This window comes from Phoxinus phoxinus (genome assembly GCF_949152265.1).
Source record: "Phoxinus phoxinus genome assembly, chromosome: 25".
Lineage (NCBI taxonomy): Eukaryota > Metazoa > Chordata > Actinopteri > Cypriniformes > Leuciscidae > Phoxinus > Phoxinus phoxinus.
The window spans coordinates 14,328,400-14,343,592 of NC_136900.1; the positions used below are offsets into that span (position 1 = coordinate 14,328,400).

Here is a 15,193-nt window from a genome sequence, read left to right on the forward strand (position 1 = left end):
TGTATATTTTCCTAGTTTGTGGCAGATCTAAATAGTAAAATGTCTATCAGGATCTATAATTCTTATATGTTTTTCAGTGCTTTTGGAATTGATATGTGTGCGAACTGGGGCAGCACAAACATACAGATCCTCATCCTCGTGGATTACTAGTATTTAAATGTAAAGCCATATGGGCGCAGTAAACAGTTGTGCTGCGCATGGGCGGGTTTCCATAGCCGCGGCTGCATCAACAAAAACTGACGAAACACAGCAGAGCATTTTTCAAAAACGAGGGCGAGACTCCACCCAGCGCTCACTTCCGTGTTGTGTCATGTGCTGCTCGGCTGCGTCGTCTATTGGTTGTTTTATATCCCTGGATGATTTTGTGCCAGGATACTGTGGTAATGACTCAAATTAGAAATTAATATTTATGGAAAACACGCAAATATTGAATTCCAGTGATCCTATATTTCTTAAATAAGATAATAAACTGTATTCAAATAGAGTAATATAAAGGGTTACCTTTAATTTTAGCACTGAGTCCTAAGAAACTGTACGCATGAATCCTTAACTAGCCCATTTGATGCGTTGTAGTCAGTGTCGTCAGTGCAGAGTGGGCACACACTGACAGCTAAAGCATCTTTAAGGACATTCTGAATGGGCTACCAGAAGAGTCATGAACCGCATCTGCATCTCAGCAAACCATAAAAAATCATGAAAATGAATACGGATCGTTTCAGCCTCACTGTTGACGAGTATTTAGGTAGGCTATGTTACGGTTATCCCTTGTGTAGTTGTTTTTTTTTGGTGCGCATACTGGTAAGCCGCAGTCGGTTCCAAGATGCCTGCTTGCAGAATGATTGACAGTTGCATTAAAAAGTATTAACATAACGTTAGACCGTTTATATACTGTCTATGCGTTAGACACACGACTGTCATGACATTGCTTTTCTTTTTTACTTTCCAGCTGAAACAAATGTCCTCTTCTATCTCAATGATGCAGTCACACAGCTACTTGAACATAAAGAGGAATACACTCAATTTGGTGTGGTCCGATATTTTGCAGAATAGTAAGTTATTATAAATAATTGAATGTTATTTGAGGACACATTATCATGGTACGCCATGATACTAAAGCTAATACAGATACTACCATGGTACCAAAGTATAACATAAATGAATAATAATTTTGCAGTTTTACTAGTGTGAAGAATGGGAATCATGTGCTCTTCAGGGAATTCAGTTACATCAAAGCAACGCCTCATAACAGAGAGTCTTTCATCCATATTTTCTGGAAATGCTTCCGACAGATTGGAAAGAATGGGGGTAAGCAGAGGCGAACACGCCATCTGTCATGCCACTACACTTTACTTCAGTTGTTTGCATTGTTGTGTGGTACATCGAACAAATACAGCGGTTTCTTTTTGCAGATCTGTTGGCAATGTCAGAATACAGTTCACTTTTACAGCTGTTATGCCCTGACTTTCCCACTGAGATGGTACAGAACACAGCCAGGTCATTTCATATTTGCTGTTTGATGATTCTTTGACGTTTCCCTCCTTTCACATTGACATTTATTTAACTGAATAACTTTAATGTTTTCTTTCTATCGCAGGATTGTCCTGATAGACGATGCCACTGACTGTCTGTCGTTCTCCGATTTTATTTATTCATTCCAAATCCAGTTCTATTATAAAGGTATTTAACTAATAATATAAACTAGACTATAATATAATATACTATATTATTAAGCTGCACTTTGCTTATGACGTCTGTATGTCTGTACATCACATAACCTACTTTATGGTAAACATATTAAGTGAATTCCAAATATTTAATTGTAACCACTTATAGCAATTGAAAAACATACAATTTTCTTTATACATTTATATAAAATGAAAAGTAAAATTTTGATGTTAAGAAAGTAGATGCAGGTGTTATTTCTTAACCACCAAATCGCAAAAGCACTGGTGATATTTAAAGGTCTTGCTAACACAAAAGCTGCATTTGACCTTGAGATTGTAACAAAAGGCCAGTGACATCATCACCATGTGAAAGCGTTTCTATGGTTACTCGAGACTCCGCCTTTCATCAGAATGATCTAATCTTCATCCACTTTCACAGAGTTTGTAGAGAGTGTGTCTGTGATTTATCAAGACCTGTTGTCAGGGAAGAACCCAAACACCGTCATAGTCCCGACCTCCACCTCGGTGGAACAGCTGTCCGGCGCAGCCAACGAGGAGCCGGACGCTCAAGAAGGCGTAGACTCCTCCATCTTTTGTGAATGTATTGAGGGACTTTGTGAGAGGTTCAAACACAAGTAAGACATTCATTCATTATTTATATACTATTTATTCATATTTTGAATTAATTTTTTAAAATATATTTTCAGTTTTCATTTGAAGTAATTTAGTTATGTGGTTTTGACATTTTAATTTTTTTAAATATGTTCTTGGCTTTTATTATTTTTAATACATTTTTTGTTTAAATTTTGTTTCAACTTATCAATTAGTTTAAATTGGTTTCCAAGGCAACGTTTTTTAATTTAATATTTATATTTTATTGCAATTTTATTTTGCTGACAGAAAATGCTCTTTAATATTTTTAGTTAACAATCACGACACTAGCTCCATTTAATTCTGCAGAATTACAGCAATTTGTTTATCAGTAAGTATAGAAAATGTGTGCAGATTTATTGTGGACCTAAATTTAACTTATAAGTAACAAATGAATAAGAAAAAATATATATTATTAAATGATTTAGTTTACTAATTAATTTTATTATGCTGTTGCAAATAATATTATTAGGCTTATATACTAAATTTTACTCTACAATGGCACCTACTATAACCATCATCCTCACTAGTTTTGGGGAAATTTACTTTTAAAAAGTAATGCATTACAAATTGTACAATATTGCGTTACTCCTTTAAAAAGTAACTAATTGCGTTACTTCGTTACATTTTATGGAAAGTAATGTGTTACGTTACTTTTTCTCACCATGGCTGGGCTTCCTTGTTTGTTTTTTAATAACAAAAATATCCAAAAGTTCTATTTTTGGCAACTGTAGGCCCTTCAACCCAAAACTGAAATGAATAATTTGTACAGTAGAGGGCGAAGCTCAAACAAACCTTTCAGCTGTGCTGCCATTCTGGATCGCAGAAGAAAAGGACCCAGGAGAAGAACATTTATTAACAGTTACTTCAGTAATAATAATCATAAAAAAGAAACACAAATGTGATGTTTAACTCAAGTCATTTGTGCTTATTATTATGGTTGAATTGGTTCATCAAAAAAAGCAATCGGATTACGTAATTTGCGTTACTTGTAATGTTACCCACTTTCTCTGGAACATGATATTGATCTCATCTTTTCCCAGGTTTCCCTCCATTGTTGCCATTAAGGAGATATTAGAGAGCAGTCAGCGAGTGTCTTTCTATAGCTTCCTGATGACCTTGGCCAAACATGAGGGTGTAAACCAAGACATCAGTGAGTATTTGCTAATGTAAAATGCTTACTTGTATTCTGAATACATGTAACTTTTGTTTTTATGATAGATAGACATGTGAACTGAATGCTTTATCTTCTGTCATATAATTATCAGGTGCTCTTCCCAATAAATCGGACCTGCTGATTGATCCAGAGATGGACCAGGAGCTGGAGAGACTGTGAGAGAGACGGACTTGCTTCAAAGAGTATATTACAGTCACTTGCTGGTTAACTAAATTGTCTTTTATTAAAAGACGGATAGCGTGCAAACAATCTTTTTTATATTTAACACATTTTATTGAAAGCTAATATGTTAGAGGGTAGATTTGAGATGTAATACATTTGACACTATGTTTCTGTGAATCTTCCAGCATAGCTCAAGTTGCCATCAGCCCGACGTCCAACAACAGCAGCAGCAGCGCTGCGGGACAGAAGGAGACGTCCAAGAAGGCCTCGCCACGCAAGTCCCTGCACCAACGCAAGAGGATCGAAATGGAGAGCGACGGTTCCACGGAGGAGACAGACTCCTCTGAGAATTAACACGCACAGACCTGCTTGCTAGCATCTTTATGATTTTTTAGACAGCAGTTATGCTGGTTCACTGATTTGATTAGACAAGTGGCGTTTATGGCGGCAAATCAATGACAATAATAAACGAGCGCACAGCTGATGCTGGCGCGCGCGGTAAATGACTTTCGCGAGCGAATACCCGAGCTCATTCAAGCCCTGCGCACGCGCAGACATCTCCTCTGCACGCAATTCAAGCCATCGCGCGCGCGCATCATCATTCCCCACGCTCTCGCGCTCGATCTGCTCTCGCCTGCTGCTTTTGCTCGCTCGAACACTTTTATTTTTGGCAGTCGAGGGGCGGGGCTTACTGTTTTAATAACCTCAAATGTCATTGGTTCTTTCCCGGAAGTCACTTGTGATTGGACGCCTGTGATTGTCAATCAAGAGCGGCAAAGGCACGACCCAAAAGCTGGTTGTGTTGTCAACCACCGTTAAAAACAAAGAAGAAGAAGACAATCACTTGACTTAAGACATGGCTTCATTAACGGAGCAGATGCATGCAGGTTATCACTTAATTTGTTTTTATTTTATTTATTTATTGTTGTTTATTAATGTGATTTAATGCATTTGTAGTGTAGGAAATATAAGCTGACTACGCCACCTCCTTATTTAAGGCAGGAGGAGCCCTCTAGGGGTCACAATACTGATTTTGGACAACAAATGTAGCTTGTAAAATGATAACAATTTTATTGTTCCAATAAAACCATCAAATGTTAAAACGTGTCAATAATAACATTCACAGAAGTTGGAATTAGCTCTCCTCAAGACTGCAAGAGGGTCGGGCCTGCCCTTGTGGACCTCCTATCACCTGTAAGAGACAGAAGAAAACAGAAGAAACCCCACAGCATACACCGCAAATAAGTAGTAACCTTTAAGTCACTATTTCAGTGCCAACCTCCAGTACACACCACACAGCAGTGTCACACCACCCAAATCACCTACACCGAAGGAGGTTTAGTGTAGATGCAGGCCCGGCCCTGTACAAAGTCTCTAAGCACTGGAACACACAAAAAGAGGAGAGCAGTACCAAAGCAACAAAGCAAATAACAAACAACATTTACGATCAAAGTCAGTATCAAATAACAATAAAAGCACAATATAAATCTAAAATAAACAAGAAACAGTGGCTGGTCTGCCCCTTTAACAGTAAAGGAAACATGCATGTGTTAGTACACATCAATGCAGCCCATAATATAAAACAACCAAACAAAACATAGCCTACTTTAGCGAAAGTACACTGACTGCAGCACAGTTGCCCAATCTCAGCTCTCAATCCCCCAACATGATTGATAAAAGGTACGTTATTCAGCATTCCAACACGGCCATCAGCCCATTGAAGGTACCGCAGCAATAAATGTTTGTCTGCCTCGCTTCCCAGACAGAGAATACACCCTCTTAAATAATCAGCCTATATGAAAGGGTACAGGGGCTGCACGTTGAGCACAACAAACACACACCAGAACTGCAGAAAAAAACAACCACCTGTTGCTGTTGGAACCTTTTATGTGGTCTTAATGATAACCTGCACCTGAAACTGATTGCTGGCCAGTCTCCTCCCACATTCACCCCACCAAAAAGATGTCGTCGCCTCGACGACAAGGACTAACTTATAGCCAGGGTCTGAAAGGATTAGCTTGATTTAGACCTGTGAAAGCAGCAGCCCCTACCGCCCCAACATAAATGCTCGTCCCTGCAGATTGCGGCAGATGGTACGGATTTGAATGTTGACCAGCTGTTGGCCTGGAAGTACGTCGACGGGTCAGCATCTCATCTTGAAGTTGTGGCATCTCCTGCGGACAACTGGCTTGAGGGGAATGAGGTTGCGATATCTCTTGCTCCAATCCTTCACTGACTGGAATGACATCTCCCTGAGCGTCGGGATCTGCCTCCTGGACACTTTTTCCTCTACCAGGCGTTAACACGTGGAATGCCCCTTCTGGAAAGCTGTCGACAGACAGAATAGACTTTTCTTTAGTAGGCCACACCGAAAAATCCTCTTCTTCACTATCGAGTTCGCCTTCTTGGGCACCAGCTTGCGGACAGGGCTGGGGTATTACTGGTTCACAGGGCTGATCTTCAAGTCGAGCTGCCCTCATCTCAGTCCTATGTACCCTGCGTGCATTACTAGCACCATCAACTGATGTAACTGTGTACGGAGCACCGGGTTTGTCTGGAACATTGACTACTTTATACAGCACTGGTGACCACACATCTTGGATCTTATGGCGGCCTTGATGGCGATGGTCTTTCAAATAAATCAGTTGCCCTTTACTCAATCCAAGATCGTGTACCTGGTTGTTGTGATGCTGTTGTCGATATTCTGCTGCTTCTTCAAGATTTTTTCGTGCTAAATTACGTGCCAGCTGAAGCCGTTCCTGGTGGTGTTGAACCCACTCTTCCCAGGAATTAATTACTTCCTGGTCAGCCTCGGAGACATCCATCCCCAAAAGGGAATCAACCGGAAGATGCGGGGACACCCCAAACATTAAAGAATACGGTGAATGTCCAGTGGAGCGATGAGTCGTCGTATTATACGCCCAAACCAGCTGAGAGATGTACTTTGGCCACACCCGTTTTTTTTCTGGGGGAAGGGAACGAAGCAGGTCGTGAAGAGTCCGATTGAATCTCTCACACTGGCCGTTTCCTTGTGGATGGTATGTTGTGGTCCTAGATTTTTCAATCCCATAAAGGCTACAGAGCTGTCGAATAAGAACACTCTCAAAGTTTCTCCCCTGATCAGAATGTATCCTTTTAGGCACTCCAAAACGATAAAACCAGCTCTCAACCAGAGTTTTGGCTACGGTAATGGCGCTTTGATCTTTAGTAGGCACCGCCTGTGTATATTTGGAAAAGACATCAGTCATGACCAACACGTTTTCTCGCCGATCCGTGCCAGGTTCCAGAAGAGTGAAATCTATTGCAAGAACCTCCAATGGCTGGCTAGCAAGGAGAACACCTTGATATGTCTTCACTCCTGGCTGAACAGCTTTTGAGAGTATGCAACGTTGACAATGCTGGCAGTACTTCTCTATCTCAACTCCCATTCCTGGCCAGTAGCACCTTTGTCTGATCAGATCAGTAGTCCTTCGCACCCCCTGATGCCCATGCCCATCATGAAGGTTATACAGAACTTCCTGGTGGAGGCAAGAAGGCAAAAGCAACTGAAAAAACTCTTCACCGTGAGATGTCATTGCCCGTCTATACAACAGGCCATTTTTCTCAGTTATCCGATCCCATTGACGAAACAGACACTGAAGATCTCTTGACAGTTGTACCCGTTGTTCTTTAGTTGGTAGTTGCCCCAACCTCCAGAATGAGAGAAATGACTTCAACAGGAGATCTGCACCTTGCAGTGCCACCAAGTCAGCTCTGGAACGACTGGGAAACACACCAATCTGTTGCAACAACACATCGGCTCCTGCATTTTGAGTTACATCAAGGCATTGATCATGCGGGTCAAATCCATCACCACGATCCTCACCGACCTGCTCACTGTATTGGCGAGAAAGAGAGTCAGCATTGCCATTGACACGACCTGGGCGGTACTGCACAGTAAAATCAAAAGCAGCCAATTGGGCTACCCATCGTTGTTCAGTGGCACCCAACTTAATCGACTGGAAATGGCTGAGGGGATTATTATCAGTATACACGGTGCATTTACTTCCCAGCAAGTACTCTCTGAATTTCTCCGATAAAGCCCACTTAAGTGCCAAGAGCTCCAATTTCATAGAGCTATAATTCTCCATGTTTCTCTCAGACCTTCGCAGCGACCGGCTGGCATAGGCTACTGGCTTCAACCTGCCCTGATTTTCCTGAGACAGGACGGCCCCTAAGCCCTGATGACTCGCATCAACTTCCACAACAAATGGCTTAGTAAAGTCGGCAAAGGCCAGAATAGGGGCACATGTAAGAGTCCTCTTTAATTCTCTGAAACTTTGCTCACACTCATCAGTCCACATGTTAGGCAAAAACGTTCCTGATTTGGCCTTGCCTTTCTTTGCAGTTTTAAGAACATCAGCAACCAGTTGATGGAGGGGGGCAGCTAATTGGGCAAAACCCTTCACAAAGCGACGATAATAACTACAGAAACCCAGGAAAGACCTGACTTCAGTCACGTCATGAGGCCGCCTCCAATTTGCCACAGCGGATGTTTTTTCTGGATCAGTCGCCACCCCTTCTCTGGAAACACGATGCCCCAGGTACTGCACTTCCTGTTTAAAGAAATGGCATTTGCTTAACTTTGCTTTTAGTCCTTTCTTTTTCAGTCGGCTAAGAACCACCTCCAGTCTCTGCAAATGCTGTTCCACAGAAGAAGAGAAGACAATAACGTCATCAAGATACAAAAGGACAGATTGCAAGCTCTGGTCACCGAATATTCTTTCCATGAGCCGTTGGAAAGTCCCCGGTGCATTACACAACCCAAATGGCATCCTCTCAAACTCAAAGAGCCCAAAAGGTGTGCAAAAGGCAGTCTTTGCTTTATCCTTTTCAGCCACAGGGACCTGGTTATAGCCACTCGCTAGATCTAGGGTAGAAAACCACTGTGCACCTGCCAGGGCATCTAAAGACTCTTCAATACGGGGAAGTGGGTAAGCATCCTTCCGTGTCTTGGCATTCAATTGTCGATAGTCCACACACATTCTTAACTCGCCACTCTTTTTCTGAACCAACACAATAGGGGACGCATAGGGACTACTGCTTTCTCTAATTACCTTACTTTCCAGAAGTAGCTTAATGTGATTTTTCACAGCCTGCCACTGTGTAGGAGGTATTCTCCTATATCTCTGACGAACTGGGGTATTATCAGTAAGTGGTATTTCATGTTCAATCTCATCGGTACACCCTAGGTCACCCTCACTCTTAGCAAAAACCTGATGGTACTTCTCCAATAACTCTTTTACTCGTCTTCTCTCTGCAGATGTTAACCCTGGCCATTGTAATGCTGAAATGGTCTCAGATACAGACACATGAGATCCCATAACTGTATGGGCAGTCACTAGTGTCACATGTGCAACCTCTTCACCCTCCCCAACAAAATTTAACTGCTGACCTTCAATTCCCTCAACGTGATGTAACTTGCCCAACACCTGTTTTGCATGCACTGTGGCCCCTGTGACTCCTACATTAACCACAGGTACATAAGTCACACCATTTACCACTGTCACTAAAGATGGTGACAGCAACAAACCTGGAGCAAGATCTGAACCCCCTGGCTCTAACAACATGTGTTTTGGGGCAGTGTAGGGAACCTTTGGGCAAGTAACTTTTACAAATTTTAATGACCCTGCTGGTATAAAGTCTCCTGCCCTTTCAAGCACACGGACCCTACCTTCACTGCTTACTGGGCAAGCCTCTAATCTATGGCAATGGCGCAAAGCCTTCCCCCAGCCTGCTTTGGCCTGATCAGCATCTAATGAGCTAAACAAGACTTCCCCTTGTTGTACAAATAACTCTCGATAACATTCTCCAATTACATTCATTCCCAATAGTCCTGGTACTGCCTCTTGTTGTGAAGCACCATGGGGATCTTTCACAACTAAAACCCCCCGGCTTGGAATGTTTCTGCCTAGCACCTCAACATCCAATTCCAAGTAACCTACATAAGGGATATCTAGCCCATTAGCTGCTTTTAAGGCAAGCCACCCACATGATCGAAGTCTAGGGGCCATCAAATGTTTAAATGTTTCTTTAAAAAATGACTCCGTAATGGTGGTGACCATAGAGCCTGTATCTAATAGACATTTCACTTCTACCCCGCCCATCACCACATCAACAATTGGACATTTACCTATAAGAGGTCGTGAATTTTGCATGCTACTGACATTATTAATGCTTGTTTTCCCCTCATCTCCCATACCTGAGTGTCCAGTAGCAGCAGGGGTGACATTCGTCTCAACAGATGGGCTAGTGGCTCGTGGTCTCTGCCCCTGACGACACTGACGAAGGACGTGTCCAGGTTTACGGCAGCGCAGGCAAATAGGCAGACCTTCTGCAGTGAACTGATAATTAGAATTAAGGGGACGGGAGGCAGACTGGTCCAATACAGATTGTATTTTAGCTAAACTTTGTAGAATGCTATCAATTTGCAACTGTTGTTTATTAAGTTGCTCTTGTAGAGCGGACAAATCAAACCCCTTCCCAGTCTCCATTGAATTACAGGCCCCCTCAACATTACAGTCAGCTCCTTGATGGTAAAGCCCTACTCGAGCCTGTCCAAAAGGTCTCTCACCCTCTTCAGCCCATTTAATAGCCTCCTGTCGGAGCGCTAGAAATGAAATTAACGGGTTTTGTCTCACAATACTCTTTAACTCTCTGCGCAAAGCTACATCACGCACATGTTCGACAAATTGGTCTCGAACCAATGTATCTGGATCCATTAGCTTATTTGGATAAAAACGCTGGATATCCCCAATTAAAGCCCACAGTGAGTGAGAAAACTCTTTTAATGACTCTCCCTCTTTCTGTTTTCTTTCAAAGAACTGTTTTTGGAGACCAACAAAGGAAGAGGAGGAACCATACAATTCTTTTAGAATTTGTAAAACAATCTCAGGGCTTTCCCGATCTGTCAAAGAGCGAAATCTAATTTCTGCTTTAGCTTCCCCCTCCAAATGATCATAAAGGAAGAGGGCCTTCTCTCTATTAGTAATGCACCTATCCCTAAGACATGCTTCGACATTCTCAATCCAATCATAAATCGATAAGTCGGTTTTGGATTTAGAGCCAGAAAAATAAGGACACTTCCTCTCCCGCTGAATATAAACAAACCTTTCAGGTGTTGCTTGACTAGGGAGACTTGAGGCAATATTAGAAACCTCAGGTGGTCCAATAGTACTACTTGCAGCTGAACTGGCACCCCCTCCTTGATGAACCTGTGCATTAGCTACTCGCAACCTTTGTACTTCCTCACGTAGAGCAAGAAGTTCCTCCTGTTCCCCTTCAAAACTCATATTTGCAACAAGCTCAAGTTACTGTAAAACATATAAACAAAATAATGAAAGAAAAAAAACAAAAGAAAAAAAATTGGCAAGTTATTTGTAGTCACTGGCCTCTGGGTCCCCGCTTGGCATCTCCGGGCAGTCGCTCCTCTTGTTATCCCGTACCAGCCACTGTTTCTATTTTAACAGTCAATAAATAACAGTTAAGATTACATTAAGACCCTGCCGACTTACGCCAAAAATGTAGTGTAGGAAATATAAGCTGACTACGCCACCTCCTTATTTAAGGCAGGAGGAGCCCTCTAGGGGTCACAATACTGATTTTGGACAACAAATGTAGCTTGTAAAATGATAACAATTTTATTGTTCCAATAAAACCATCAAATGTTAAAACGTGTCAATAATAACATTCACAGAAGTTGGAATTAGCTCTCCTCAAGACTGCAAGAGGGTCGGGCCTGCCCTTGTGGACCTCCTATCACCTGTAAGAGACAGAAGAAAACAGAAGAAACCCCACAGCATACACCGCAAATAAGTAGTAACCTTTAAGTCACTATTTCAGTGCCAACCTCCAGTACACACCACACAGCAGTGTCACACCACCCAAATCACCTACACCGAAGGAGGTTTAGTGTAGATGCAGGCCCGGCCCTGTACAAAGTCTCTAAGCACTGGAACACACAAAAAGAGGAGAGCAGTACCAAAGCAACAAAGCAAATAACAAACAACATTTACGATCAAAGTCAGTATCAAATAACAATAAAAGCACAATATAAATCTAAAATAAACAAGAAACAGTGGCTGGTCTGCCCCTTTAACAGTAAAGGAAACATGCATGTGTTAGTACACATCAATGCAGCCCATAATATAAAACAACCAAACAAAACATAGCCTACTTTAGCGAAAGTACACTGACTGCAGCACAGTTGCCCAATCTCAGCTCTCAATCCCCCAACATGATTGATAAAAGGTACGTTATTCAGCATTCCAACACGGCCATCAGCCCATTGAAGGTACCGCAGCAATAAATGTTTGTCTGCCTCGCTTCCCAGACAGAGAATACACCCTCTTAAATAATCAGCCTATATGAAAGGGTACAGGGGCTGCACGTTGAGCACAACAAACACACACCAGAACTGCAGAAAAAAACAACCACCTGTTGCTGTTGGAACCTTTTATGTGGTCTTAATGATAACCTGCACCTGAAACTGATTGCTGGCCAGTCTCCTCCCACACATTGTTAATATAGAATAGATTCTTACCAGAAACTACACTAGTCTTAGGGGTAGTGATTGCATTCTTGTGTTGTTAAGAGATATTTACAGACTGTAATGACACATTTCCATGGTTATTCGCATTGTAAATCTACCAAAATGTTTACAATTTTCTACATTTTAACACTATTAATTGTGTTATTTGTATTCAAATATTTTTTAAAAATTGGAGCAAAATGGGATATATATGCTGTTGAAAATGAGTAAAAATTACAAAAAACTGCTTGTTAACATCAGGTGTCTTCAATGTTGGCAATAACATATATTTTGTAATTTTTACTCATTTTAAATGGTTAACATTTAAGGAATTAATTTGATTAATTATTACTCAATTCTAATTTGTTAAATTTAATTAATAATATTGCTTGTAATCTGTTGCCTCATTTTTATTAATTAGATATAAATAAAATCTATGTTTTCATTTTTACAGTGCAATAACTCTTGCTTATTGATATAAACACATAATTTATCTTTCATCCAAAGCCCTTGTTAGATTTACAACTATTTAATGGACACTTTTTACATTTCTGAGGTTCTCAGAACCAATATAATTTTGGTTGTTAAACGTAAATAACACCATAATTAAACGTATGGTGGTGAATGGGAGGGAGTATAGTGGTTATGGTGAACTACAGCATATATATCTTTGCATTCCCATTTTGCTCCAATTTTTAAAAAATATTTGAATACAAATAACACAATTAATAGTGTTAAAATGTAGAAAATTGTAAACATTTTGGTAGATTTACAATGCGAATAACCATGGAAATGTGTCATTACAGTCTGTAAATATCTCTTAACAACACAAGAATGCAATCACTACCCCTAAGACTAGTGTAGTTTCTGGTAAGAATCTATTCTATATTAACAATGCATTAAATCACATTAATAAACAACAATAAATAAATAAAATAAAAACAAATTAAGTGATAACCTGCATGCATCTGCTCCGTTAATGAAGCCATGTCTTAAGTCAAGTGATTGTCTTCTTCTTCTTTGTTTTTAACGGTGGTTGACAACACAACCAGCTTTTGGGTCGTGCCTTTGCCGCTCTTGATTGACAATCACAGGCGTCCAATCACAAGTGACTTCCGGGAAAGAACCAATGACATTTGAGGGCATTAAAACAGTAAGCCCCGCCCCTCGACTGCCAAAAATAAAAGTGTTCGAGCGAGCAAAAGCAGCAGGCGAGAGCAGATCGAGCGCGAGAGCGTGGGGAATGATGATGCGCGCGCGCGATGGCTTGAATTGCGTGCAGAGGAGATGTCTGCGCGCGCGCGAGGGCTTGAATTGCGTGCAGAGGAGATGTCTGCGCGTGCGCAGGGCTTGAATGAGCTCGCGAGTTCCCGTTTCCTCGCGTGTAGATCTGTTATTCGCTCGCGAAAGTCATTTACCGCGCGCGCCAGCATCAGCTGTGCGCTCGTTTATTATTGTCATTGATTTGCCGCCATAGGCGTTCCAACAGTGCTGATGCATCTCTCTGCCTGTCTGCGCTCACTCTTCCATTTCTATGGGCTACACTCTAACCCACTTACTTTCATTGCTGAATCCATAAAATAAACAAATTAGCCATCCATATTGTGTCTGAAATGTCAATTACTTAATATTAACTTCTTATAGAACTGTTGTATAAAGGAAACTGTTGTATAAAGGAAACCGTAGTACAGTAATTGATCTGTAAATGTATATAATGAATTATATATTATGTATATATATATATATATATACACATGACAAGCAAGGCACCGTAAAAGTAATGATTATGAATGTGTCAAAAAAAAAAAAAAGTAGGGAGAAATTTGTATTATTTATCAATAAACTAGTGCCGGAGACGGTGGTGTCCGTGCCGGAGACGGTGGTGTCCGTGCCGGAGACGGTGGTGTCCGTGCCGGAGACGGTGGTGTCCGTGCCGGAGACGGTGGTGTCCGTGCCGGAGACGGTGGTGTCCGTGCCAGAGACCGTGGTGTCCGTGCCGAAGAACGTGGTGTCCGTGCCGGAGGTGTCCGTGCCGGAGATGGTGGTGTCCGTGCCGGAGACGGTGGTGTCCATGCCGGAGACGGTGGTGTTCGTGCCGGAGACGGTGGTGTTCGTGCCGGAGACGTTGGTGTCTGTGCCGAGACACGGTGCCGGAGACGGTGGTGTCCGTGCAGGAGACGGTGGTGTCCGTGCCGGAGATGGTGGTGTCCGTGCCGGAGACGGTGGTGTCCGTGCCGGAGACGGTGGTGTCCGTGCCGGAGACCGTGGTGTCCGTGCCGAAGACCGTGGTGTCCGTGCCGGAGATGGTGGTGTCCGTGCCGGAGACGGTGGTGTCCATGCCGGAGACGGTGGTGTTCGTGCCGGAGACGGTGGTGTTCGTGCCGGAGACGTTGGTGTCTGTGCCGAGACACGGTGCCGGAGACGGTGGTGTCCGTGCTGGAGACGGTGGTGTCCGCGCCGGAGACCGTGGTGTCCGTGCCGGAGACCGTGGTGTCCGTGCCGAAGACCGTGGTGTCCGTGCCGGAGATGGTGGTGTCCGTGCCGGAGACGGTGGTGTCCATGCCGGAGACGGTGGTGTTCGTGCCGGAGACGTTGGTGTCTGTGCCGAGACACGGTGCCGGAGACGGTGGTGTCCGTGCCGGAGACGGTGGTTTCCGTGCCGGAGACGGTGGTGTCCGTGCCGGAGACTGAGGTGTCCGTGCCGGAGACGTTGGTGTCTGTGCCGAGACACGGTGCCGGAGACGGTGGTGTCCGTGCCGGAGACGGCGGTGTCCGTGCCGGAGACTGTGGTGTTCGTGCTGGAGACGTTGGTGTCCCTGCCGAGACACGGTGCCGGAGACGGTGGTGTTATGAGAAAGCAATCTCATTGGCTGCAGGACTAGCAAAGGCCAATCAGCGTGTGCCATGCGGTAATTAAGTGATTGCATGTAAATCAATCAGCCTGCGCCCTCTAGAGTTTTATGACTGATA

The 15,193-nt window shown here is 42.9% G+C and overlaps 1 protein-coding gene across 2 annotated transcripts; it reads left to right on the top strand.

Annotated features, from left to right (window-relative positions):
• Positions 1-558: 558 nt before the first annotated feature.
• Positions 559-13,823, top strand: cstpp1 (centriolar satellite-associated tubulin polyglutamylase complex regulator 1). 2 transcript variants are annotated; one of them, XM_079604564.1, is made up of 10 exons: positions 559-742; positions 947-1,049; positions 1,175-1,305; positions 1,410-1,494; positions 1,595-1,677; positions 2,104-2,299; positions 3,359-3,468; positions 3,584-3,647; positions 3,840-4,089; positions 13,701-13,823. In XM_079604564.1, the coding sequence occupies exons 1-9, from the start codon at positions 694-696 to the stop codon at positions 4,006-4,008; spliced, it is 990 nt and encodes a 329-aa protein (XP_079460690.1). In that variant the 5' UTR covers positions 559-693; the 3' UTR covers positions 4,009-4,089; positions 13,701-13,823. The 2 variants fall into 2 exon arrangements, with proteins under 2 accessions (XP_079460690.1, XP_079460691.1); XM_079604565.1 differs by having other exon boundaries at positions 3,584-3,674; positions 13,701-13,822.
• The last annotated feature ends 1,370 nt before the right edge of the window (positions 13,824-15,193 follow it).